This window comes from Scomber scombrus, chromosome 11 (genome assembly GCF_963691925.1).
Source record: "Scomber scombrus chromosome 11, fScoSco1.1, whole genome shotgun sequence".
NCBI lineage: Eukaryota > Metazoa > Chordata > Actinopteri > Scombriformes > Scombridae > Scomber > Scomber scombrus.
The window spans coordinates 4,502,372-4,530,149 of NC_084980.1; the positions used below are offsets into that span (position 1 = coordinate 4,502,372).

General features: G+C 39.4%; 1 protein-coding gene across 1 annotated transcript in view; it reads right to left on the reverse strand.

Moving 5' to 3' along the window:
• The window catches only part of LOC133990423 (microtubule-associated protein 4-like), a 92,301-nt gene extending 66,022 nt beyond the window's left edge, over window positions 1-26,279 (reverse strand). The window contains exons 1-2 of the mRNA XM_062428737.1: window positions 26,270-26,279; window positions 9,181-9,380 (exon numbers count right to left, since the gene is read on the reverse strand). Coding sequence (XP_062284721.1) covers window positions 9,181-9,370 — 190 coding nt within the window. The 5' untranslated portion in view covers window positions 9,371-9,380; window positions 26,270-26,279. The remainder of the gene's footprint in view (window positions 1-9,180; window positions 9,381-26,269) is intronic.
• Window positions 26,280-27,778: the final 1,499 nt, after the last annotated feature.

A 27,778-nucleotide genomic window follows, 5' to 3' on the forward strand; every position in this document is an offset into this window, starting at 1 on the left:
TGTTGTACTGTGAAGTCTTCAAATGTTTTAATTCATATTAAACAAAAGTGATGTGAAGGTGAGAAAGGCACATAAAGCCATTCAAGCATCTAAATATAGAAATTGTTCAATACATGAGTAATGATTGATTGATTATCAAAGATGTTGATTAATATTGTGTCAATCATACACTGGATTAAAGAGGACAGTCTAAGCTTTCAAATGAGTTGTGACGTGAATCTATTAGGCAGTGAAATCAAGTAAGATGAAGGCTTACAAACTGCTTCTACTTTTACTAATCATAACAAAGAAAATCATTTCACTTCACTGGAAAGATATATGGAAAAGTCTATCTTTCTGTTGCATTGGACTAATGTGTGACATTTTAGAAAGTTGACCCTGGTGGATGGGACTAAAACTCTAAATCACCTTCAACCATAATCTCTATCAGCTGTTTTCACTCAATCATTACCAAATCATACATTTAACATTTACATTCAAACTTTGGTATAAACAGCTAATATACATAAAAAGGGGGACCAGAATGGATCCCTGAGGGATCCCTGAGATCACACATCATCACATGTGAGTCTGTGGTGTATCTCACTATCATACAAGGAGGCTATATGTCTCATACAGAATGTAGCTTCAGGCCTGTGCTTGATATAGTGAAGCTGCAGCTCTCAAAGCAACACGCACACGCACACACACACTTACACCATTATCATTCCAGCTGTGCATTGGCATGTCAAAGCATATCTGAGGTGATAGGACAGGCTGATGGTTTATCATAAAGGATTAATTAATATACATGCAACTTAATTTGATACACCATCAGTGTTTAGCATCATAAATATCAATCCAATCAACACAATCTCATCTACCTCTGGACTTATGATGCTCTCATTTGTATGATGAAGGTTAAATATTAAGATCACATAATACATAAGACATTTAATTTTTGTGCCACATCATATTGATGATTATATGAAGGTTGACACTAGATGCCAGTGTGAAATTGATATTCCTGATTTGGATTTGTTAAATAAGTGGAAGTTTGTTGAATGCATCAGAAGCTACAATATAAATCAAACTGTCCATAAATATATAGATACAGTCACATTTGAGAAAGCACCGTACACTCACTGCTGAGAAATGACAACACAGTGTTGAGTTCCCTTTGTGTAATAAAAGTCATAATGAAGAACTGTTCTGCTGATGAAGACAGAGAAAGATATTAAGTAAACCTCAAGTTTAACGGGCACATCATCAGTTTCACATATGAAGATCAGTTTACTTGTCTTGCAGGATAATACTGTGTGTAAAATATGTATGTATAATATGTGTAATATTTAATGTGCTCTGTGGCTCTGGTGGAGCTTTGTCAGTCTGATAATGTAACCCTGATGATGTCATCAGTTATTTTAGATTGGGCTTGACACTTCATGTTTTAACACGAAGCCTGCATTAGCAACTGGGTGGTAGGGGGCTGGAAAGAAGAGGAGAGGGGGAATCTAGCGAGATATGCTGTCTTGCATCATGGGAAATGTAGGATGCAGTGTTTAGTATGATGTATACAAGGGACTAAAAGTTTCTGCCTCTTCTACTTTGATTTTTACCATTCTTTTAAAAAAAAATCTGGCATTGAGTTGACAGATTTATGGAAGTGAAGCTCTAATCATAAGAACACATGTACATCTTTTGTGTCATATTATGATCTAAACAAGGAATCCGGCCAACATGCAACATCTACCAGAGTTGTTGCCAAACTCTGTTTCCCTGCAGCTCTGGACTGTTGCATGTCAAATGTAGAGCTAGACAGGTTAACATGCAACTCATTGGACCAGACTGCGCCACAGGCAGAGTGCTAATTGTGTGTGTGTATGTGTATGTGTGTGTGTGTGTGTGTGTGTGTGTGTGTGTGTGTGTGTGTGTGTGTGTGTGTGTGTGTGTGTGTGTGTGTGTGTGTGTGTGTGTGTGTGTGTGTGTGTGTGTGTGCGTGTGAGAGAGAGAGAGAGCGAGAAAGAGAAAGAGAGATGAGGGTAATGATGCTAATACAGCACTGTCTCCAGGCTGACGCAGGGCAACAATGACAGGAAGAGAGAAAGACAGAAAGGAGGGGAGGAGGTAGACTGAAAGAAAGAGAAAGGAAAAAGCAAAAAGAACAAATGGAAATGAGGCTTAAAAGACAAGAAAGAGAGAGAAAAATAAAAAGAACGAGCCAGATAAATGAGGACAAAGACAGTAAGTTCAAGTGAGTAACTTAAGTCTAGACGGGGTTAGCCAAAGTGTCAAAGCAATTACACTTAATCTTCCACACTTGCGTTCATTTCTGTGAGGATCCCTGCTGGCCCTGGTGCATAGTGCTAAATGAATCTGAGGAGCTTGTAGTGTCTCTATTTTATGCAGTGATACCAACAAGATGATGCATACACTTATTATAGAACTTAAAAATCAAAGATATTTTGATTTAGACGTTGTGAATTCAGCCAAAGTTTCTGCAAAAAATCTGATTCACACTGCTGTCCTCCACACTGTTAAAAACAACATTAAATATTAACACGTGGTGTCTCTTTAACAAGCAGGGGAAAAGGCTAATTAAGGCAGCGTATGTTAAATTTCACATCAATAAATGATCAGTGCATTACTGAAATTATTGTTAACATAAAGAAGATCAGTGATAGACGGTAGTAAGGCTGGGCGATATGGACAAAATCAAATATCACGATATTTTAGACCAAATACCTCGATATCGATATTGATATAATTTCAATATATTGCCCAGCACTAAACAGTAGGGTTAAATAATTGACCAAAATAAAGGATATCAAAGAGCTTATAATGTGTAACTACATATCTAAAGAAGCTATAAAGTGGTGAAGGTTTTATTTATTATATACTATGGATTTTTCTATGTATCAAATAATAGTCCCTAATCTGTCATGTGAGAGGTGTTGCTTGAAGTGATGAGCCTACAGATACATCACTCATCACTGCAGCTCTCCTCGCCTCACAGGACTGTATAGTGACTTTTAGCTTTAGGTGTTTAGCTGTCTGGTCTGAAACTCTACAGAAGAGAACATTGACAGAGGAGAGGAGGGGGTCGCAGAGAGTTCACACATGAAACAGCAGGACAGAGATGAGTGAAAACTTTACACTTAACTTGACTATGACTTTAGTAAAATAGAATTTTAAAAAAACATAACACAAATTTCTGATGTAGTAGATGCCAAATTGTCTCAGAATATGGGTTAACTCCAGGAACCCAACTCATTTTTTCAGAAAGTCAGATGAAAGAAACTCTACTAGAGGAACAGAGGCTAACCAGACATTACATCATGACTTTGGCTCTCTATAGAGTTATTTTCAGCTGCAGCAGGCAGGTGTTTTCAGAATAAAAGCTCTAAAAAGCCACTCTACAATACCAGCTCAGTAATGAGACCAGACACAGTTAGCTGTAGACTAGCTGGTGAACATAGTGGAGCATTTAACAGATAAAGAGACAGATAAACCAAAGAACAGAGGTAAAAGAGAGTGAATATTGGACTTATATTCACCTGGTGGAAAGACACAAAAATCAAGTTCAACATAACTTTAAAAGGGATAAAGCTCAGTAGTTGTTGAGGATGGACAGTGAATAGAAGTTGGAATATTCTTCACCTTTAAAGACATCTATACCAGTGTTTCAACCTTATCACTTTAAAGGCGAATGACAGCTTCCTGTCATTTTGTGAAGCTAATGTTAGCACAAGCAGCTAAAAGGTTCGCTGGACAGATAACCACACTTTTACAACTAGTTAGCCAACATTATGAGATGTCACTAACCGGAAAAACAAAGACATTTAAAGAAAAAGAAAGTCAACTATAACCTACTACTTCATATATTACTCCCAGGCGGGGAGTTCCGGTCCTCTGAAACGATGCCAACGCGGAAGTAACTAAAAACTGCATTCTATCAAAAGGCCACCAGGGGGCGACCGTTTTGGTGTCAGAAGGACTTGCGTCTCTATACAAGTCAATGGGGAATTCACCAACTTCTCACTTGATTTCTAACCTCAGTAAACATTTTCAAAATGTGTTTATGGTCTCAATCGCTAGTTTAAAGCCTTCTTCAATGCAGTATGATGTTCATTTGTGAAATGTTGGCCTCCCTGATTTTATATTTGACGATAAAGCAGGGTATGCATTAGGGCGTGGCTACGTCGTGATTGACAGGTTGATTGGTTCATAGGTTCAGGAAGGCGCCTCTTGCCCCTCTTGATGCCCATATAAGTAGAATCCGTTTTGTTTTTTTACCCCGCATGCACCGGAAATGTTCAAGATGGTGCTGCCCAGATCCAAAACTATTCGCCTCCAAGCAGCAGTCCACAAACCAATGGGTGACGTCACGGATGTTACGTCCATTTTATATACAGTCTATGATTACTCCTAATGAGCTAGCTAGGTTGATTTTCAAAATAAAATGAAGAAGTTAAGAAGTTCTTAGAGGAGTGCTTTTGTTAGACAGACTGGGTTGAGATTAAAGAACCATGGCAAGACAATGGCAACATGCACTTGCAGTCATTCTATTATTTTCTTAAATAAACTAGAAACATTAGTGTATATTAGTCAAAAACATGTTTTAAGCTGGAAGTAAGATGATGTTTTGGAACCAAAAACAGTGGAAATGTGCTCCTATTATTATGAAAAACACTACTTTTATGTATGCCACAGGTAGAAGCTCAGTCATCATATAAATGTTTTCATTCATTTTACACATTTAAAATTTTAAAAACATTACCATACATGCAACACATTTGAACAGCCATTTATGAAGGTGTGTTCACTGTGACATGAACATACTGATGTAAAGCAGGCCTATTTCAATGATACAGGCCCACTGAGGGACTACTATATATAAACAATCTCTATAATAGAAGAGAAATACTACTCTAGTCCCTTTTTAGAAAAAATTCCTCCCCCCTCCCCACTGAAGTTTGAACAAACCCTCCTCTATATAATAATCCATTTCTCTGTATGTCTGAAGGGCTTTTGTGTCTGCTCTATTTAACTCTCCAGCCAGGAGGACTCCCTTACTCTCCATCCATCACTCCCCTCTCTCTCCTTCAAACCCTACAGTTTGCTCATATCTACATTACCTCTCCATTTCCCTCTCTTTCATCCATCCATTGTTCTGTTCCATTCATTAAAGCTGGGCTCAGCGTTTTGGGCCTATTTATCCCCAATTCAACACTCCTAACAATTGGAGGAGAAATGTGGTCTTGGGGTCTTTGATCAGTACCGATGTTGGGCCCATGTTATGTGCTTTACAGATCTAATCGTAAACCTTCAGACTCTTAGTCTTAAACCTCACAGGCTCATCATTTCAAACATGTTAGGAGTTCAACTCTGGACGATTATGTCTCTACTTTCTAAGCAGGATCACGACAGCCAATGAGAAAGAGTTACAAGCTAATGGCGCAGCTATTTTCTAATTATTCTAACCCTTGAAGCTAACATTAGCTAGCATACTACTGTTGACGGATATTAAAAGCGACAGTTCAAATCTCACCTTCAGTTTTTGAAGAACAGACAACACGTGTTGACCGTGTCTACCATCCAGACTCATTTAGCCCTCCGCTTTTGTTTTTTTCTCACCTCAAAATTACATTACTGAAGCAAGTTGTTGCACCATGTCAGTCTGCTTTTGTTAACATCTGCTTCCCCGTGAGATCAGACGAGGTGGTGCATTGCTCCCTCTGGCACTGTAACCTTATTAAGCGTAAGCTAAAATAAAGCTAAAATAACCTCAAATCATGGCGTGTGTGCAGATCTGAGGTGGAGAGAAGAACAACGGTGAAGTTTCTCTTTATGTGGTTAGGACCTTACATGCTTTTCCTTATTTTCAGAACACATGTAATATTCAGGGTTGCCAACTCTCACTCACGCAACTGACACATGCTCTCCTTCACACGTGCTTTTTCTAATGCGGTGAAAAACAAATTCATGAGTGACGACAGACGGGCGACACTGACGACAACATGGACAGACGAGGCAGGCAGAAGTAAGACTGAGTTACTATGGTTACAGGGATGCTCTGTCGCTCTGAAACTTTGTCACGATATACTGTTCTTGATGCATCCCTGGTTTTCACAGCACCCTCAATCTAACTCATCTAGACTAGCACAAGTGTTGTTTCTTGACTTCATTCATGAGGTTAGGTGGAGCAGAAAAGCAGCAAATTTGTTTTAAATGATATTTTTTCCCTAGGGGAGGAGTCCTTCATTAATGTATCTTGCCAAGTTTGCTCCCCTATTTTAAAACAAGATCTGGTGTTCAACATGAGGAGCACAGATCCTTGAAGAAACGTGTATATCAACAATGCTGCCTAATTAAAAAAAGGTGAAAAAAGAAAAAATGTAAGGTCAGAGAGAGGTCGAGTGGGTTAATTTATCATGAATAACTCTTAATAAAAATATAATAGGTCTCCTTTGAGGTAAGGATAGTAAAAGACAATGTGTTTAAGCATATTTGCTCTGCAGGGTGACTGTCCAGTTATTAAATATCAGTGTTTCTTACTCTGAAATCATTACCCATACTACCAGGCTTCGGTAGTAAAGGAATACATGGAACAAAAAAAAAAAAAGGTAACTGTATTCGTTTAAGTTCCAGAAAAAAAGACAATCAGATTACAGATACATTCAGTGAAAAATGAGGATTATTGGCAGGGTTACAATTTCATACCATCACACTTGACACACAGTGAACTTATGTTTGCAGAGCAGGCAGGTGATGGTGTTTGTTTACTTTGGCGGCCCAGAAGACTCGCACGAACAATTTCAAAGAGAGCTTGAGCATATGACAACTTATGCTGCACATACATCCAAGCGCTCTCCATTGAGATGACTGTGTGTGTGTGTGTGTGTGTGTGTGTGTGTGTAACGTGCCCGGAGCTGACAGTGTGTCACTGGTTGCCGAGCACATTCAATACTGAATGAGTCAGAGAAAAGTCAGTCGTATCACGCAGATAGAACCAAATAAAAAGGACACGGTGAAGCCCGTGATGCCGCTGCACATATGTCATATGCCATTCATGTGAGAAGAGCAGTGGAGGAAGACAAAGCTCTCGTAGAGTGGGCGCCAATACCCAGGGGGGGGGGATTACTGACTACATTTTTGAATAGGTAATTGTATCAGAATACATTTTTAAAGTAACCCTCCCAATCCTGTGTACTACTGTAATACTAACTCTAAGGTTCCTAATACTTATGATCTGCCTTGTTCTTGTGCTTTTCTTCAACATAATACTTAAATAACCTGCATAAGCAATGAGAGAGGTTTGTATTAATGTGTCACGCTAAAAGCAGAAGAGTTTCACACATAACAAAATAACCATTATCACACTGAGTCATGTGGACATTTTTGCATTGCAGAGATAGCAATTAAATATAATTATGTTGTCAGAGCTTTCTAAGGATCCTGGCGTACGAGCTCAGCCAACAGAGCATACAACTGCTTTGTTTTATTTTTAAAAACGATAAAAAGTCTTAAAGGTTTACTGCATTAAAGGTTAAGTAAGGCTGCATTTCAGTACAAAACTCCAAAGCTCTATACAAGAAAAGCATGTAGGATTCACGGCATTCATTATTGAAAATGTTTGATTTTATGATTATTCTGCTGGATTCTTGATATCAATTCTTATCTGGTTCAGTTATGTTCTTATTTTTGTGTTTTTTTGTGATAGTTTTGTACAAAACAGGCATGTTTAGTGTACATTTCCACTGGTCACTATTCACTTGTGAATCAAAAATAATGGTGTCATACTTCTACTGGACAACATGAACACATATTTCTTAGTCCAGTCATCCTAACATGCAATGTTTTTCACTGTCAACGGTTCCCTTTTAGTATTGGCTCATTTTGAGTGTGTGTTTTGAATGTGTCAATCAAAAGCAGTCTGGGTCAGGTTACATTTTGGCTAAATCCTGTTCCCGGATCTGCAAACTGAATATGTATGACCTAGAGCATAACTGAATGTCGGATAGGGTTGTACCTCACAGTTTAACAGAAGTTTATCTGTAATATTTTTGAAAATACTTCCTTATAATTCCAGGCTGCTGACAAAGATCTGATGACAAACACTTTGTTTTATAAGTAAAGCAGATAATGTGTGTCTCACGTGTTCAAATTAGTATTTGGTTTCTGTTTGGAGCATCTAATCAATTCTACTCATAAAGGTCAGTTCACTTATCATGAGTGATATGACTCAGCCTGTGAGAACATTGTGTGAGACAAAAAAAGACAGACAGTACACTTTAGAAAATTGGGATAAGAACCAGACAGGAAGAGCTTTACAAAAAGATGCTATTGGGTAGCATTATGGGAAATGTAGCATCCATGTTTTTGTAGTTTTGTCTATTCTAGGGACTAAAATGAGCTAAAATCTCTGCAACCTTGATTTTGACCTTTTTTTTTATTCACTCCTCCCCTCACTTTATAAAGGTACAATAATAAATCACCTTGGCACCCTTTTAAGTTACTTTTTTTTTAGCCAATTCCAGCTCCATGAATATACAACAACTATTCTAAATGTGACGTGTGTTATTGATTATGCCAATTAATATATCACAAAAGCTGCAGAAGATGTGTTATATTATTCAGCACGTCTGCATTAAAAATGTAAACAGTATGCTGGTGGAATATGATATCTAAACACTGACACATTAAAAGTCTGTTAACTATCTTGATACCAGTTGGGAGTATAGTTTTCATATACGTCATCAAAATTGAATGTCAAAATGTACCTCATTTGAATTTATCATGTAATATATGAACATAGTGTTTTCTGTTTGCTATTCAACAATGAATGTATATTTGTATACCGTATTAGTATAACTGGGAAGAGAAGGTGGAATAATTATAATTAATTATAATTACCCACATCAGGATCAACACAACCAGTGTGTCCAGCACAAATGCACTGAGCACACACACTGCAGTGTTATCTCCATTAAACTGGAGGCCAATGTCAGCTAGACGACTTGAATTCAGGCCCACTGGAGTCAAAATGTCGGCTGATCGTTTCTAAACGCCTCCCAGCAAACTGAACTCTCACCTCCTCCACACAAGTGAACTTCCCTACAGGGATCAACATCACATTAGGAGAAAAGCATCCCTCCCTCTTCCGTGTCTTAACAGTCTAAAGCGCTCGCGGCGACTCACCACTCTTGGTGTCCTTTCCGTCCAGCAAGGGTCGGTAGTCGCTCTTGGAGACGGTCTCTCCCACCTTGTCATCGTAGCTCTCTTTCTCCAGCGTGGCCACAAAGTCTCGTTTGAGCAGGGCCTCGGCGGGGGCTCCCCCTGGGACTCCGCCTCCACCCCCACCCAGAGCGTCTCGCAGGCTCAGGTCCATAGTCCTGTTACTGGAGAGAGAAAAAAAGGAAAGACATGTTATTTTAATTACTCACTGCTAATTGCTGTCTTTTCTTTCTTCTTCACCCCTCTCTCTGCTTCACAGGCTGTCAGACAGTTATATTGCTTGTGAGTCAATAAAACTGTAACTTCTTTTTTCCAGTGAACATCACACTTATCATTTGTGCGTGACTTCTCACATTTTACACGCCTTTTGAGGTGAGCACAAATATGATTGGTCAGTTCAAACTATTTGCAGACAGACCACAGATGCAGCCTGATGATAAAAATCATTAGAAAAAAATGAAGAAACTTTCACTTTTAAAACATTGCAGAGTCTATTAAAAGACACTTTTGTCATGCGGGTGTTCCACATTTCTATGAAAAAGGTTAAAGAGTTAGATTTAATAGAAAAGACATCTGAGGAGCAACCATGATTGTTCTGGATGAATTAATCCTCCCCAAAAATAAACACAAACAAACAGCGTTGGCATGAGCGTACCAGCATGATTGATTGGATTGGATGTTACCAGTCAGCTGGTGGCCAAATAGGAGAAGAACTATTCACTGATTGTGAAGGATGAATGAAACACTTAGTTAATGTGAGCACTGCCTGAATTAATACTATGTTTAGCTGGTTGCCCAAAATAACTAAAACCCCACTAAAATATGTCTAAAAATAAGAAAGAGTGTGTTGTGTTGATTTTTTTCAGATGTGTTGAAGCTTCCCTTTCCCCAGTCTATGATTATCAAGCATATGAATAAATAACACCCTGATGCAAACAGAATTTATTTTCGTGATAAACTGTAATACACACAACATTTTAGTATGGGATTTATGTACTATACTATTATAAAAGATAAGGGTCACCCTAAAGGTTGTTCAGACTGATGCAGAGTTTCACCTCTTGTCATTAATGCAAACCTTGACCTTCATGTTTATCTGCCTCAAGCAGCCAAATGTTATCCACCGTATATTAGCTGCCTCTGATTGGCTAGGGTTGGTTAGGTTTAGGTATGAGGAGTGAGATGGGACAGGGTTAGGGTGAGAATACCAGGGTAAACCAGGCATGTTGAAATTATTCCATAAAGGCCTGTGTGCCTGCAGGTCTTTGTTCCAATCAAGAGCACACGATTCAACCAATCAGCTGTCTGAAGACTGAGATCGGTTGATTCAATGAGTCAAACCTGGTGTACTGTGCTCCTGCTTGGTTGGAATGAAAACCTGCAGCCACATGAACCTTTATGGAATAGTTTGGATATCTCTGGGGTAAGCCAATCAGAGGCAGAGTAGGCTGGGCCTTGCCAAGAAAAGCAGTGGTATCCATAGTAACCATCTGTGGAGTTTTGAATGAACTCCATTTGTCAATTCCCCTCCAGTCTCTCTTTTAACTCTTTAATCCCCACCGTACCACTGAATTTTTCACCCATGATAAACATTTTTAACTTGGTCTTAGTGTCAATTTGTGGGTTTGCATCTATTGGTGTCTTTCCATTCACACTGTATGCAGCTGTAAATGGACTGTACTGTACTGTTCTTATGAAGCGCTTTTCTAGTCTTTTGTGGTCAAAAGATGAGTAAGTATCTTGCCCAAGGACACATCGACATTGTGGACTGGAGGAGTCTGATAAGTGGACGAGCGTTCTACCTCCTGAGCCACAGCTGCCCTCGTGCCACCTCTAAAAATGTGTTTCATATTGTGTCTGAACACTGAAACATTTATGCTGTGTCAAGTCTGGTACCTCTGTCTACTGCATTCACTTAGATATACGGGAAAATGAAAAGCACTATGAGTACCTGGATGGTGCACTCAAAACCTTCAAAAAGTTGAGTGTGTAACTATGGACACTTCTCATCCTCGACGGTCGCCATCTTGGCTACGTAGCAGAAAGGGAACGACCGCTTTTCAAACAGGACGAGGTCGTAACTACAGCGTACATCGCCACATTATATAAATGCATTATACCTGTGTCTTTTGCACTAAGCACCACTATACTGTTATTACATATAAGCCATCAGTAGGTTTATCGGGTTGATTTAACAGTCTGTAATAGTTTGGCACCGCAAATGCTAACGCTAGCCTGCTAATTAGCTATTAATCCTTTTCTGTAAGTGCGCAATGCCCATGTTTGATTTGAGACAATGCCACCTGTAGAAATGCAAACGCTACACCAGTTATTGTGTACATATTAACGGAAGTAGGTGATTTGAGACACATTGCTAGTTTCCCGAAACTGAATGGTTTTTTTTTAAAGTGATGTTTTTCGGTTTCCAACTAGTCGTCAATAATCAGAAGATCTCATGCTATCAGCCAGAGTTTGGTTGACCAGTAGTTTCTAGAATACCCTTCATTTCACCTGCACAACAAATATGAGCCGTAAACAGCGTCCCAACACTTAGACAGCATGACCCCTGAACAAACTCTTCTTTCTCTCTGTCCTCTGTTTCTGTTTATCCCTCCATCCACCCTCCTAGCAAACAAGCTGTCATTGTCTCGCAACTCTACCAAAAGACATACACACACACACACACACAGTGGCCAGTAGCCAGCATGAGGACATACAGTATAAGTTAGCAGGCCTTGAGTGGAACTGTAGGCCATTGTTTCAGTGGAAGGACACAGTACAGTGGACAACTCTCTCACACACACACACACACACACACACACACACACACACACACACACACACACACACACACACACACACACACACACACACACACACACACACACACACACACACACACACACACACACACACACTTCCGAGTTGAGTTTCTACCTCTTTAACCTACTGAGTTTTCACTCTTTGCTTCCTGTTATTACTCTATTGTGTTGTATCTGTTTGGATTTTACTGCTTCACACACCCTCACACTTGCACTGCACTCAGTAATTCCATCATTCCAATATAAAAATGAACCAATCCTAAATAGCAGCTTCCTAACCTCCATTACCCTCTTAGCGTATTATTCTGCCATATTTATCGCTCCATTGGAGAGGTTTCATAAGCCAGAATATTCAGTGGCCTGGAGTTGGTCTTTGTTGTCTCTGGGTCAGTCATTCCTCAAAATCACACTTTTTTATTTTTTATTTCATGACTCACAAATAAATACTTTTATTTACTGTTTTTACTGTGGCTGAAACTTGTTTTTTTTAATATTGTAGATGATTCTTCAAGTTCTCGCTGTCAGTTTGATAATCCCAGTCCTACAGGAAGGAAATTAAGTGCAAAGTAAGCATATATGTACCTCAGCAAAGCGTTCACTAGACTGGATATAATCACAAACACAGTAGCAGGAAGAGCTTTGTATGGCAGAGGAGATTTCAGACTGTGAACATGGATTATCCCCTCCTTAAAGAAACTGGAATTTTTACAGCATATGTCACAGATCGCAAAGCTGCACTAATCTATATATTTTAACGTTAACAATAAGTCACATATGTAAAGTGAAAGTGGTTGCTCATAGTGAAATATCACAAACACTTTCTCTCTAGCTCTACAGAAGCTTTTAGCCTATTTTGGATCGCTAGTTTCATTTTATGGCCCCAAAAGTACCTTGACTAAACCCCACTGTGCACTATATCAGGGCTGCAAGTAAGGATTATTTTCATTATGGATTCATCTGTTTATTACTGTTTCAAATAATCAATTAGTTGTTGTTAGAACACGGTGAAAAATGTTTCCCAAAGCCTATCAAGAAGGCTAAAATGTTGTTTTTGTCAGTCTACAACTCAACGTATTCAGGAAATATTCACATTTGAGAAGGTGGAACCAGAAAATGTTGACAATTTTTCTTAAAGTCTGTGTAAAGTAAAAATAAATATGTGTTCTGAGATTGATATACCACAGAAAAGTGTGTTGTTAACCACCCTGCCAAATTTGAATGAAAAATCGCTTCAAATTAGGCTTCAAAGTTGGGTAAAAATCTGCCTGTCTCAGCTCCCAAACGCTGTGGGAGTGCCCGCCGAGTCCGCTGAAACCCCACCCCCTACCAAGTGTCACCTGTCAATCAAAGTCACCACCTCTACCAGAAACATGGACGCTAGGTCTGAGAGCTTTCTGCTGCTAACTCAGCTGCTAGCTTGGCGGCTAACTCGGCGGGTAACTCAGCTGCTAGCTTGGCGGCTAACTCGGCGGTTAGATCGCCGGCTAGCTCGGTGGCTAACTCAGCTAACTGGCTACCTGTAGACTGTAGTAGTAGTAGTGTGCGCTGAATGTATTTATACCTACAGCAGCAGGGGCGGGTTTATGCTGCGGTGTGTAACCGTGCTATTGGTTATTTTCAGACCCGCCCATTAAATCCAGACACAGAAATCTTGAAACACAGTTTGTGAAGCTTAGTGCCACAATTCAAATCTAAATGGTTGAAATGCTTTTTACACATTTTTTAGAAATACATTTATGACCTATTTAATGTGTTTAGAAGAACATGTCTGAATTCACTTTACACGGTCTTAAAAGAACAACTCCAAACCAATAATTGGTTATCAAAATAGCTGGTGAGTAATGAATGCTAATGTTGCTCAGTGTAAACAGGTAACTGTTTGCTAAGACATTGGCAACAACTTTACGAGCCATCACTGGACCCATCCTCCAGTGTGCATCAGAATGTAAAATAATCTAAAATACTGAGTCATTTGTCCATTACTGTAGTGCTACAAGGCTCCAACTGCAACATTATGGACTAAGAACAAAGATTGAAGTCAAACCAGCATTTATGAATGAAGTCTTTGACAAAAATAAATTGATTTCAATAGATAGCAGGGCTTTCACATGGAATACAACTTTGACAAACTTTGACACGACGCGCGTATAAAAATCAGTTACACAGAAGCATTATGATGTAACTGGTGGCAAGTAAAAGGCTGTGTGACTCTGAGAGAGAGGAAGAGAGAAAGAGAGGAAGAGAGACAGAAAGAGAGAGATAGGGAGAGAAAAAGAGAGAGAAATAGAGAGAGAGAGAGAGTGAGAGAGAGAGAGAGAGATTTGATGGTGATGATGAAGGGTGGTTGGGTGAGACAGCTGTTGCACTCTGAGGGATTAAAAACTATCTCTGTACCCAAAATCCCTTGCTTCCAGCATCCGCCACCTCTCCCTCTCTGAACTCAACCATCTGCTACGTAATCATCTCATCTTCCAAAACACTGACAGCTCTCTCTCTCTCTCACACACACACACACACACACACACACACACACACACACACACAGGAACACAAAACACTTCACTGTACCATTAACATACAGGAGATTTGGTAGATGAGTGTGAATGAACATAAAGCATCACACAAATGAAGCTCAGCCTTACCTCATGGTACTGTACATAAATCAGTAATCAGTATTTGCAGCGTTCTTTTCTGAGAAGGTGCAATCTGTGCTTTGGTGGTAGATTAAAGACATGTTTAAACATGCCGGAAAAATAATGTTAAACATAACCATAATGTAACAATTTGTAGTAAGTAGGCCTGTCACGAAACGCTTCTTTTATTGGACGATATATTGTCTCAGAAATAATCGTGATAAACGATATTGTCATTTGAAGATCATTTTATACCACTGATATAATGATAATATAATAGCATAATAATGCAAAGGGGGGGGTACACTTGTGTAAAAACACAGACTGTCATTATGGTTGGTGACAGAGAGTTATTTACCTTTAATTCTTCTACAGTCTCCACTCAGGACGTACACAGTGAGGAATGGAGGACACTACTTGCTTAGCCAATGAGACATGAATAGCCTCTTAGCTGCTAAAAATGAGAGTCTATATATAAGTCCATATATAGACATGATGATGTTGATAATTAAGTTACTGTACAATAAGTTGATAACTTCATAATTGTGACAGGTCTACTATTAAAAAGGATTTCAGCTCAGAAGAACAAGCACAATATTTGTTTCATTTCTTGCACCAAAATGAGTGGGAAACGTTCATGGTAGAACATTAATATCTCACTATTAAGGTCTATAAAAATAATACAACTAATAATAATGTAAATATAAGAATACATTTAACCTTAAATATATGAAGTTAAGCATGAAAGCTAAGTTAATATCCTGAAGACTGGCTTCTACACTGGTTCTGTAGGTAAATATCAGCACCTATCATCTTCATTCTGCCCTGAATCAGGTCTGTCAGGCTCAGTGTTTACAGCCCAGTTGCTTCAGGTAAGCTCCACTGACAAAATGTTCGGTCCATACAACAGAATTATAGACAATATATACATGGGTTTATATTACATGTCAGTGTAGACTCATAGAGCCTATATTAAGACTTTTACAATAGTTTTATTGTTATTATCACCTTAAATTTCTATTTTTTGATGCAAAACTAAAACTGCCTTTTTCCATTCCGTGCAATATTCTGTAGTTGTCTCACATTCACATCATCTTACTGATGCATCATCAAATTATCAACCAAGTGTCATCACGCTGAAAGGGGGTCGGCCCTTTCATTTCTTATCTAAGTGCAACGACTAAGAGCTGGTTTTTAGAAACACACTAACATCTTGTGCTGTTTGCTCTTCATGGATGGTCTCACTGTGTCCAGCCCGGTGTTCTCATGTGAGCACACAACAGCAGCTGAACGCAGTCAGATGACACAGTAAGTAGAAATCAGCCCTTTATGTGCAATTTAAGATCTCTAATCCAGTAATTTTAACAGTTTTAACCCAATCAGTTGAGCTTGGTAGAAATGATATTTAAACACATCCAAGATATAGAAACTTGGCTTTGAGTTACTAATACAAACTGAAGGTAACACACATATAATTAAAAAATACATGTATATATAATGCTTATTGGGATTTCTAGTGTAAACACATGATTGAAGTCAGTATCAGCCCAGCTGTTTTTGCTCTACAGTATGATGAATGTTATCTAAGGGCAGCTCAGTGATGAATCACAGTACAATAAATCTTAGTGTGTGCTAATGATGTAACACAGTGAATGCAGAGGTTAACGGCCTGGAGGAGCTGCTTCTTCCTGCATTCGTGGACTGTTATTAGCTGCAAATGCACTAAAAGAATCATCTCTGTTGGGTTTATTTATATGATTTCTAACCTTTTTCACAACTCGTTAATAATCCTGCATGAAACTTTATACGTACATTATTTATAACTGGACAATATGACGATTGTATTATTTAGAGAGGCTCCATATAATCATGATAAATTAATGTGCATCCAGCCTGGTGCTCTGACAAACACGCTTCAGCAGCACTTTGAGTTTTTTCGGCAGGGGGACAGCAAGTGGCCAACGCTGCGGCTGTCAGGTTGAATGTCCGGCCTGCTGAAGGGTTCAGAGACAGTTCAAGAGATGGAGACACAACGAGACAGGACAGGAGAGAGACTGTGAGAGTGGGCCGGAGAGAGCGTGACTCTTGTTATTCTGGAAAGATAACTGCCATCGAAAAGGAGACTTGAGATAAAGGAGAAGGGAGGGAGAGGTTAACTTGGTAGTAAATTTGGCTGAGATCACTGGTGATAGAGTGATACATTAAATAGAAATTAAAAAAGGTGGGCACTAAATCAGTTTGTTTTTCTCTCTGTGATGATAACGCTGTCTTTTTGTACATCAGTTAAGGCTAGTTACGATTCCCCTCTAAAACCAGCCGCACTGCACCTTTAAAGTCGCCCTCCATTCAAAAATGTGCTTTGCTTCTTGGGTGTTTGACCTTCAGAATGTTGTGTGTTTGTTTTCGTATTCATCTGCTGAACGTGGGAAGTTTCCTCTGCGTTCACCTTGAATGTGAGTTGAAGCTGTTGTTGTAGCTGTGATCGTCACTAGTTTCCATTCACTCGTGGTTCAGTATTCAGCTTACACCAGTCTGATGGTGAAACTTGAAGCTTCGAGCCCACACAGCTGAGGATGGACTTTTTTCCAGGCCTGCAACTAACATTATTATTTTCTCGATTAATGCTGACACCAAGAAAAGCAGCAAATCCTCACATTTGAAAACTTGCAAATGTTTGGCATTCAAACAATTAATCTTTTATACAAATAGAAAAGCTGAGTATGACCCTCCCCCACTATATACTATATAAACACTAGAGCGCACATACTCATAGTTTCTATTTTTTACACAGGAGAGCTTTACAAACTTTTATCGGAGACAACTGGGATTCACTTCAGATAATTTGCTATTACCGGTGAACGTGGCCCACTTTCAGTCAATGTTAGTGCTCCAACAGTCATTTTAAACCCAGTTGGAGCGTCTGTTGATGAGTGGAGCTGCCAGAGAGAGAGAGAGCATTTACTGGGCACTACTTCACCAAAAAGCACAGCATGAAAGGCTTTAGCTCCAAGGGTTGACGACCATAATGAAGCCACCAAGGACTTCTCAGCAGAGCATTGAACTCCACTGAAAAAAAACACTATTTAACATAATGATGACTGGAGATGGATCACTTATTAACAAGTCATATTAGTTGAATTTTTTACTAAAACATGGGTATATTTTATCTATAAAATATGTGCTGAAGTAAACAGTGGCTCATAACATTTCTTTATTTTTAAAATATCATCCATGTTGCTGCTTTACACCTACAAACAAGGCCTATTTTAAATTTTTATACAGGAGTTTGGTATGAGTGTTAAGTTAACTGTTCAGTCTCAGCTCATACTTGGATTTTTTTTTTAATCATTTAGATTCTACTGGGTCATTAATAACACATTTTTCTATAGTGTGACAAACTCAGAACACATATTTATTATTGCTTTATGCAGCCTTTAAAGAGCCGAGTTATTCTATCTTAAACTGCTGATGTACATGTGTGTCTCTGTGTGCATTCACTGCAATATGTCATCATACACAATGTCAAAACAGACTAACAGCCTGGAAATCTACTCAAAGCTGTGACTATTTGATTTGGGCTACTTTTTAATTCAACTGGGTCAAATTCTGATAGTGGAACGAGTCATTTCAATTTCAGTTTCATGTGTGTGGTCAGATGGCAAAGAAGAAGAGGACTTTCTAAAATGACAGCCTGGTCCTTTAAATGTGTTTAAACATCTGGGATGACACGGCCGGCAGACTCAGAGGACGGATGAGTAGCATAATTGAGTTAGGAGCTGAAATATCTCTGAAGTCTATTAGCAAGTTCAGTAACATTGATGATCGTGTCAGTCGAGTCTCAGACAGATTATCTGCAGTCCAAAAAATCATGGCTACCGACTGCCACAAAAAGGATGTGACTCTGATGTTGGAAATAAGAGAAGAAGAAGAATTTGAGACTTTTTGATTAAAATGTGATAAATGTGAGAAATTTTTCCGAGTCATGGTGTCTAACGTGTTAACATAATCTCACATGGCTGCCGAGCCAGTCGCCATGGTGACTCAGCAGCTCCTCGCTGTCTCCTTCTTGACGGGCACACACTCTGACACACATACAAACACACGCACGCACATCGACAGCGTGTCTCTGATGAGCAGCAGTTTAGATTACTGCTGACAACACACTGTGCCAACATCTTTGCACAAGCGCACACGCGCACACACGCACTCTCTTACACATGCCATCAGTATATGAGAGAGAGGTGCAGACGGTCAGCTTGTTCAACCAGCCCGATGACTAACTGCGCAAATCTGTCAAACGTGGGTCTGTGATGTGTTTCAGCAAGAAAATCAAGATTGCACAGAGAACATGAGATGGGGAACTAACAGAGGAGGAGGGACAATGAAAAACTGATAACTCTCCTTTCATCTGAATGTGCTCAGAATGCAGCAGAAAGTGTGGATACTCTGATATTTTCTACTCCTACTCCTCTAATCTGATTTTAGGCCTAATAAATGACTGTGCAAAAAATGTACAGTAGCCCTTAAAGGACAAAACACATACAAAAGCAAAAACTCAAACATTAAGGAAACATGCTTTAAATCCAAAAAATGCTACAGATACTATTTTTTGTTTTGTTTGCATTTTTCAATCAATTTCACAATCTTCACTAATTCCATTCTTAATAACAACAAATGTAATGAATGTGATAAGCTAACAAAAGAAATATGAAGCAGTAAATTCTGTATTTTGGGGCACAAATCAATGATAATCACTTCAAACACCTGTTGGGCTTCTTTAAGGTCAGAACTGATGTCTTTCTATTGTCAGAAAGGTATCAAACACATGAAAATCAACTGAAGCCAATTGTTTACTCCTTTTAACAAATAGCCTGATTATTGTTTATCTGTGTAACACTTAACCAGCCAAAATCTGCAGTAACCATGTCTAACAGCTCCTTTTGTGCTCCTCACAGTCTCTCTCACACTGCAACAGTCTTGGAGGAAAAAGCACCTGTGTTGTTTATCTATGCAGAGGAGTGTAGGAGGAGAGGCAAAAAAAAGCAGACAATAGAGACAGATGGACGGCAGCTAAAGGCTATATGAGCCTTTTTTTGGGGAGGAAACGGGATAAATTCATGTCCTGAGCTCAGTGTCTGCTGGAGAAAGAGCCACAATTGAAACAGAACATGGCTCATTCTGTTAGTGGAGCTCAGGAAACCTTTCAGGAACTGACTGAAAGAGAAACATTCAACAATTTGCAGATATTCATCTTTCACAGAGGCAAATGTATCTGATTGAGTTGTGCTTTGAGGATGATGCTTCAGAAATTGCTTCAGAGGAGTGTAAGTACCCAAAAAAACAAGATTGTGTTGTTATTACTATGCTGACTCCCAAATTTCAGCGATGAACTCCCGCTGCTGCTTCTTGATTTAAGTCACAAACACTGGGGAGGGGGGGGCTCAGAATGAGGACGGTGACGATGAAAAAGGGGACACACGCACTCACGCACGCGCACAGTTACCCCGTCCTCCCTCGCTCTACTGTACCACATGATGTCAGGTCTGATCTCAGTCTCGGCCCCCTCTCTCAGCGGGAGAGGAACGACCTTTGTTGTTTTCATCTCTGCTCTCTGTTTGAGCCGTCCAGGTCAGGTCAGTCAGAAGAGGCTACTTAAAAAATCATCAAAGGCATTTGTTTGGTTTTTGCACTGCTTCTAAAAAGAACACGAGGAATATACAGCATGCTACAATTCACTTCCAGGTAGTATAGGATTACATCATTTGGCTTAAAGTGATGATTTAATTGATCAGAGGAGATAAATGTTTGCAGGGTTTTTAGAGCCCTAAATTCCCACTGAGCCTATAAAAAATGGCTTCTAACAAATAGATAATAGCTTACATAATTCTCTGAGGTCATCAATAATGAATAAAAAATGACTATTACACATTGAGTGCGCTGGAAGTCTCTTGACTGATTCTCGAGAGATTGCACCGATGTTCCTATGTGCATCATTCTAGCGTTGGTACTATCTGAAGTTTAGCTGAAAGGCTTGGAAGTAACATTATTAACATGTTGAAATAGTAGCCTCCCATATTAACATCAAAAGATATATTGTGTCATTTCTAATGCACTTGGGTCTTCAAATAGTGATTGACATTGGTAACACACATGAAACACAATGCTATTTTATAGTAACTGAACTTAATTGGTCTTTTATGCTTCAACTGTTGCTAGGAAACACACTGAACAGATGTTTAAATAAAGTAAAGCCAAAAAAATTCTGATTGAAACTTTATATAGTGCTTCCATCCACAACTACTATTCAGCTAACTGCTACATGGCTTTTTCCAGATACTGATTCTCCACAGAGGATGAAGTTCCCCATATGATGAATTATAATGACGTCAGTGATCTAAATGAACTGGTTTATGACTGAAATTAATGACGTTCCCATCATTCTCAGCTGCACTCACAGCTTTAATAAGCAAATGTAAGCACGCTAAGACAATCGGTTAAGATGGTGGGTGGCATCTGTTTTTCTATTTTTTCATACCTTCCTTTTCTTTGTGTAAGAAAAAAAAAAAAAACAACAACACAAAAGCCAAGCCGAGCTGCTGGTACCAGAAGTCATTGTAGTGTATTACATTGTCTGGCCTACAATGCTGTCTTTCTAATATGCAATTAGCCTTGGTTTAAATACAAGGAGCTATGTTGACAGTATTTGAAATCATACCTTTGGGATTTTTAAACACCCTGCTATTCTGTAATGATGTATTTTGACATAATGTGAGGGAATACCACATTTAGAGTTTCTAATGGAGGTGGAGGACAGTTGAAAAGAGGCTCCTTGATTTGACATTTTTTAAATAACGCACATCTAGTAAAACCGTCTGCTTGTTGCAACTCCATCTAAACATAGAGATGGTACAGCAGTAGGCCTGTCACATTGATTATCATATCAACTTCGCACATACTCTCCAATCCCACCCCCCCCACCCCCTTGCATTATTATGCTGTTATTTTATCATCATATCAGTGGTATAAAATGATCTTCAAATGACAATAATATCGTTTATCGTGATTATTTCTGAGACGATATATCATCCAACAAAAGGAATTATCATGACAGACCTATATGTCTTTAGTCTCTTATTCAGAAATTAGATCAGGCAAAAAAGAAGTTACCTGTATGTACCTTTTCTTCATAGTTTATGTCTTTACAAACTATGATTCGGTGTGTTTTTGTTTTAAGAAATGTTAAAATCTGACACATAACGCTTTAGTAATCAGTGTTACTGTCAGGAATCAAATCTAACCACCCTGCCTAAGCTTAAACTGTTGCACATTCAAACTGTATTAATGTTTCCAGTGATGGATGCTGTGTATGCTTTATAATCTTATCTAATCAATGAACACCATTTGACCCTTGGTGACACATCATCATCCTGTTTTCCATTCCCATCTGTCCTGTCCCTCTTTCCTCTAGGCTATAATCAAGCAGCGATGCTATAGTATAGAAGTAATCTTGCTTCAACCTGCAGTCTCCTGCTATGGAGCATCTCCTTGAGACTGGAGGGTGCTATAGTATCTGACTCATCCAGCTCCTTCATATCAGGATTGGATGATAGTGGGCAGAAACACTAAGCGATAACTCAGAGGTGTTATGTAACCTTATGTTATTACAAACTACCACTAGGGCTTAGAGGAGGCCTGGAGGGGATGAGACCACTGTTAGATCATGTCTGTGCTGTAGTGTGAATGACTGGAGAGCCTACACATTTCCTGCAGACGTAACCGATTCTAGCTGACATTGTTATATTGTAAAATGGTTTAAAACAGTGAATGGCTAGAGGACAGGTTAGCTGTTTACCTCTGAATGGCTGCCGGCCTGCTGGTAAAAACGGCCTACGAACGTTGGCTCTACCTGGCTGGGTGACCGCTGTCTTGACTTCCTGCCTGCTTGGCTGGGTAATCTGAGAGGGGATTGCATGTAATCCCACCAATCCCTAAAGCAGAAATTATAGCAGCATCATCATCATCATCACAACAGCCATGCATTTAGTACATCTCTGATAATCCATCTATCTTCCTGCGTGTAGTCTTTGGCATTTTTTTCCTGTTTTATCATATTATGTACGGTTCAAACATTCAGGTCATTCATACACAGAAAATCAGAGACGTTCAGGTATCTAACCTAGACTTATTTTGCTTCTTTTTTTTTTACCCACACAGTTCCTCAAAAATGTGTATTTCAAAGCAATGCAGACTGCAGATATTCCATCCAATTTCTCAAACCCATTAGCTAATCAGACATGATTCACTAATGAGTTTTTGGGAAATTGGGCAGTGCCACAAGATATGGAGATCCAGTGTAGTTGCTCTGACTATCCACTACAATGAGAACTTAAAGACACATCTGTACTTTGATGCACCAATCCATCAGCCTCAGTCGGAGTGATATGAGGTTAATATGTTCTTGTAATGTTTCGGTCAAGTATTGGCAATTGAGATTTAAATTGTAATTACTTAATATAAATACATCTACAGGCATTTATATGGTCTTAAACCAGATATGATTGGCTGCCATAAGCCTTCATTTTATCTTATAAATAGTGCTGATTTTTCTCTCAAAAGTACACTTGTAGTACACTGACTACAAGTTCATAAGAATAGCATCTGATGTAATTTGATGATTATTATGAGGAGATATTGTTCCTTAGATTATGACAGTAATTCAACATTTCGCAAGTTGCCCTGGAGACCACACAGTGACCTCGGTCGGCGAGTCAAACAAAGATCATCAGGCATGACTGACTGCAGTTATCATGTCTGTTATCTTGCATGTCAATTCAGAAAAGCAATAACCCAAAACCTGTTTGTGATTATGTTTGATATTATGTGTGCCAAAAGCACTGGCTGCTGCTGCTGCTGCTGCTGCTGCTGCTGCTGCTAAGCTGCTTGTGAGACACGTTGTCATTTCATTGAAGTTAAAATGGCCAACAATAAAAATGGGTGCTTGCTACAGGGTTGCAACCATTTCCTGAATCCTCAGGGGTGAGTTTTTTCTGAATGATTCACCTCAGCATTAACAGAAGTTTAAAGCTGTTATAATCAATATGTTCACATGTGAAAGGTGTCGCTCGCAGTGACACTCAGACAAGCAGTTTAGTGTTTTTCAGCTCATTGTTTTGGTTTCACAGTGGATCACTTCACAGTCAAGTTAGCAACTATAGCTGGTGAACATAGTGGAACATTTAGAAGCTAAAGAACCAGATATGTTTCTCAGGTGCTGGTGGAAACCAGAGCAAAGCTAAAAGAGAGTGAACAGAAACATGACTCCAAATAAATGATGATGCTGCTTTGTATCTACTGAATGTTTAAATAATCAGCTGTTGTTAACATATTCACTACTTCAATGCTCATTGGTAATATGAATATTACATCTAAACACTTCACTTTTTATTTCACCTACCTGGTATTGTCTAAATATCAGTTAATGGTACTATATATATATTATCTATTATGATAGCTGGAGGAAAGATCAAGATTAACAGAGTACAGCACATATAAGGGAATTTGCTGCTTTTTTTTTTTTTTGGGATGAACCATGTTGGTAACTGGGACATCCAAGATTCCATGGTGGTAAGTCCACCTTTATATCTCCGTGTTTCCTGTAACTCTGGTAGTGTCAACTATCAAGGTAATATTACATCACTTTCATTTAGTAGACACTTTTATCCAAGGTGACTTACACATTTTTCACACACACACACACACACACACACACACACACACACACACACACACACACACACACACACACACACACACACACACACAGGAAGCAATTTGGAGTTCAATGTGTTGGACAAGGACACTTAACACATGAGCAGGTGGAGCAGGAGGAGCCTATCACTGATGGCCAACCTGCTCTACTGCCAGATATACCACCACCCAAAAAGTTATAAATTATTAAAAATAAATGGTTGTTATTTGAAAACAATAACTCAAAAATATTAACTGCTTATACAGTTACTATTTGAATTTCCGATGATCAGCATCAGAGCTAAAACGATCCTTAGCAGTACTGTGTGAAAATAAATAGTTAAAGCTGAGGAGGATCTTCTGATGAAACACAGTGTGACATGTGACTGACAGACAGACAGATAACCAGGCGACAGGTAGGCCAAACTGGAGAGACAGAAATCGTCTAACAACTGCAGATAAACCTCCGAATCCAAGTCTGTCAGGAAAAATAAGTGGAACCTCTCAGACCCTTCAGGACCAACACTGACCACTGTCCTCTAACCTACAGAGTGAGATCACAGATTCATATAGAACATCCAAAAACATCCAGAATAATAGTAGCTCTGCGTGTAAATCCGTGAGTCCTGGCTTCATATCTTTTCATATACATCTTTATCACTCAGTGTAAACATAGTAGCTTTGGAGAAATGTTGGAACACATACACAACAGATACTACGATGTTTACTCAAACTTTCAGGCCACAATAACTTTACGGCACATTAAAAAGGATCAAATGAAATATATTCACATCCTGTAGTACTCCTGCAGTGTGAGTGCGTACATTACGGTGGTCGCCCTCTTTATAAATTCACAGTGCACGCATTATCCTCGAACCAGGCGCGTTTAATTTCACATGTGAACAGGGACTGAAGACCGAAGACAGAGAGACAGAGAGACAGAGAGAAAGAGAAAGAGAGAGAGAGAGAGAGAGAGAGAGAGACATCAGCATAGACAGAACAATGTGTACTAATCCACACAGAGACAGAGGATGCAGTGTGTGTATCTCTGCTTGCGTGTATGCCTATGTGTATGTGTGTGTGTGTGTTCAAGTGTGAGTATTTGGATGGGGGGGATGGGGGGTGGGGGTTATATTATTGTATAACGACAGGCTTAGTTCCTATAGAACATCACAGGCTCTATCTAAACTGCTATAAAGGCTCCATAAGATGAGAAAACAGCCTTTATATAACCGGGCCTTACAGCTCTAATGATGCACCTGTCTGCCTGTATAAACACATATAATCCTGTAGTAAATACTATAGACACATTAACTACACTACAGGTTACAATGTCATATATTAATGTTAAAGACTGATAGTTAATGAGTCTCCTATACACTTTATAATTATATACTGTTCAGTGAGGCCTGTGTGAGCACTTAAAGGAGTATTACAGGAATATTAGTGGAGTAGTGAAAGCTGGTGATTTTTCAGCAGGAGGGTGTACCATCCCGACTGCGGCACCACCATAACAAAGAGACACCAATGCACGGACCCCTGCATGAAACAGAAATCCCCCCCTCCCCATACACACCCCTCCACACCGTTACACGCCCACTATCTTCTGCCATTGTGGATGGGGAAACACCGTGCACCACGGCATGTCATATTGCCACCCGGCCATACAATCATCTAGATATCCAGGCCCGTATCTGCCCCGCTGCAGAGCCACAGCTAAATAACGCGATAAATAAAACATGAACTGCATCACTCGTTTATGAAAGCACGAGAGTATGGCGGTAAACAAGGATAAGCAGGCTGTGACACATCAAGAAAATGTGCAGTAAATATGTTCCGTAGTGCACTCACCGTTTAGATATGTCCCGTTTCTCTCGCTGAGTGTGTGTGTATGCGTGTGTGTGTGTGTGAGAGAGAGAGAGGCAGAGAGAAAGAGAGGCAGAGACAGGCGGTGTGTGAGTGATGGGGAAAATCTCTCCACCTTCGCTGCTCGCACAACAGACTGGTGCCAGGACTCAGAGGCAAGCCCCGCCCTCTTCCCAGCAACCTCAGCAAATCAGGAGCGAGGAGCAAAAAAAAAAAAAAGAGCCTTTTCTTCTGAATCTGCAGGCAGCGGTGCTGCTGCCTTTACGTGCCGCAGGAAATATCACAGCTTTGTATATTAGGACCAATAGTACACCTCTAACTAAATACTTAGTAGTAGAGTTTACAGTGTTAACAACAGAATACATTTTAATAACATGGTTCAAGACAGATAAAATATATAACATAAAAATAGCCTTGAATGGCCTTTTAAACCCTAAATTATGTTAGTACAAACAAACAAAACATCCATATCAAAATGCTACAATACAAGGTACGTCGTTTTCCATTACTTCATAGTACCTCGTCGACATGGGCGGGGTCGTCATAGCACGGCTGCGCGTCTACCACCACACACAGGAACGTCTGCACCTCGTCAAGGGACCATGGTGTAACTCGTGTGAAATTCGCTGTAACTAACTCATGTGAAACTCACTGTAACTATTGTTGCCGGTATTTAAAAATGCCGGGTTTTGATTGTTGTGTGGGACGTCGCGCTCATGACTCTTTCAGTGACAACACTCTCTGTCCAATTGGTGGCCGGCAGTCTGTTGATGTCACATTTTAGTATTGGTTCGGCTCGCTTGGAACCTCACCAGAGCAGGTACTAAAAAAGTACCAGGTACCAGGTACTTTCCCTCATGGAAAAGCAAAAAAACCTGAGTTGAGTTGAGCCGAGTAGTGCTAGAACTGTATAGTGAGAAAGCCCCAAAATACTTTGTTTGACAAATATCTACAGAAGGCTCATCGTAAAGTTGTGCAGATATTGTGCATTTTTCTTTATCTTGTGTGTTGAGGTAACTCTTCTGCATGGCCAGAACCTGCCACTTCTATTCTCGCACTGTATAGATCGATAGAACTGCCACAGCGCGGTGCTCACACTGATCTAAGCACAAAACCCCAGGTGGGTTTGTCCACTGACAAGTCCAATCAAGTTTATTCAAAAAGGACTACCATGTCCTCAACAATGCTGACAAAAAGAGAGAAAGACAGCATTACTTTGTGTAATTCTACTGTAATTGAAAGGAAGAAGAGAAAAAAAGAAAACGATAGAGTCACAGATGACTGGAAGATGCAGTGAAGTTCAGTTTTATATCAGAGAAGTTTCTGTAAAGACTACAGTTATAGCCACAAGTAACATACTCCTCAAACATCATAAAACAAGCTCAATTGAGTTTATAATAGATCTTTTGATATAAGCCATGTGGGAAATCAAATCAAGGATCTACTCAAAATAGGTCAAAAATTCAACTGATAGTCCAACAGCCAGATCATTCA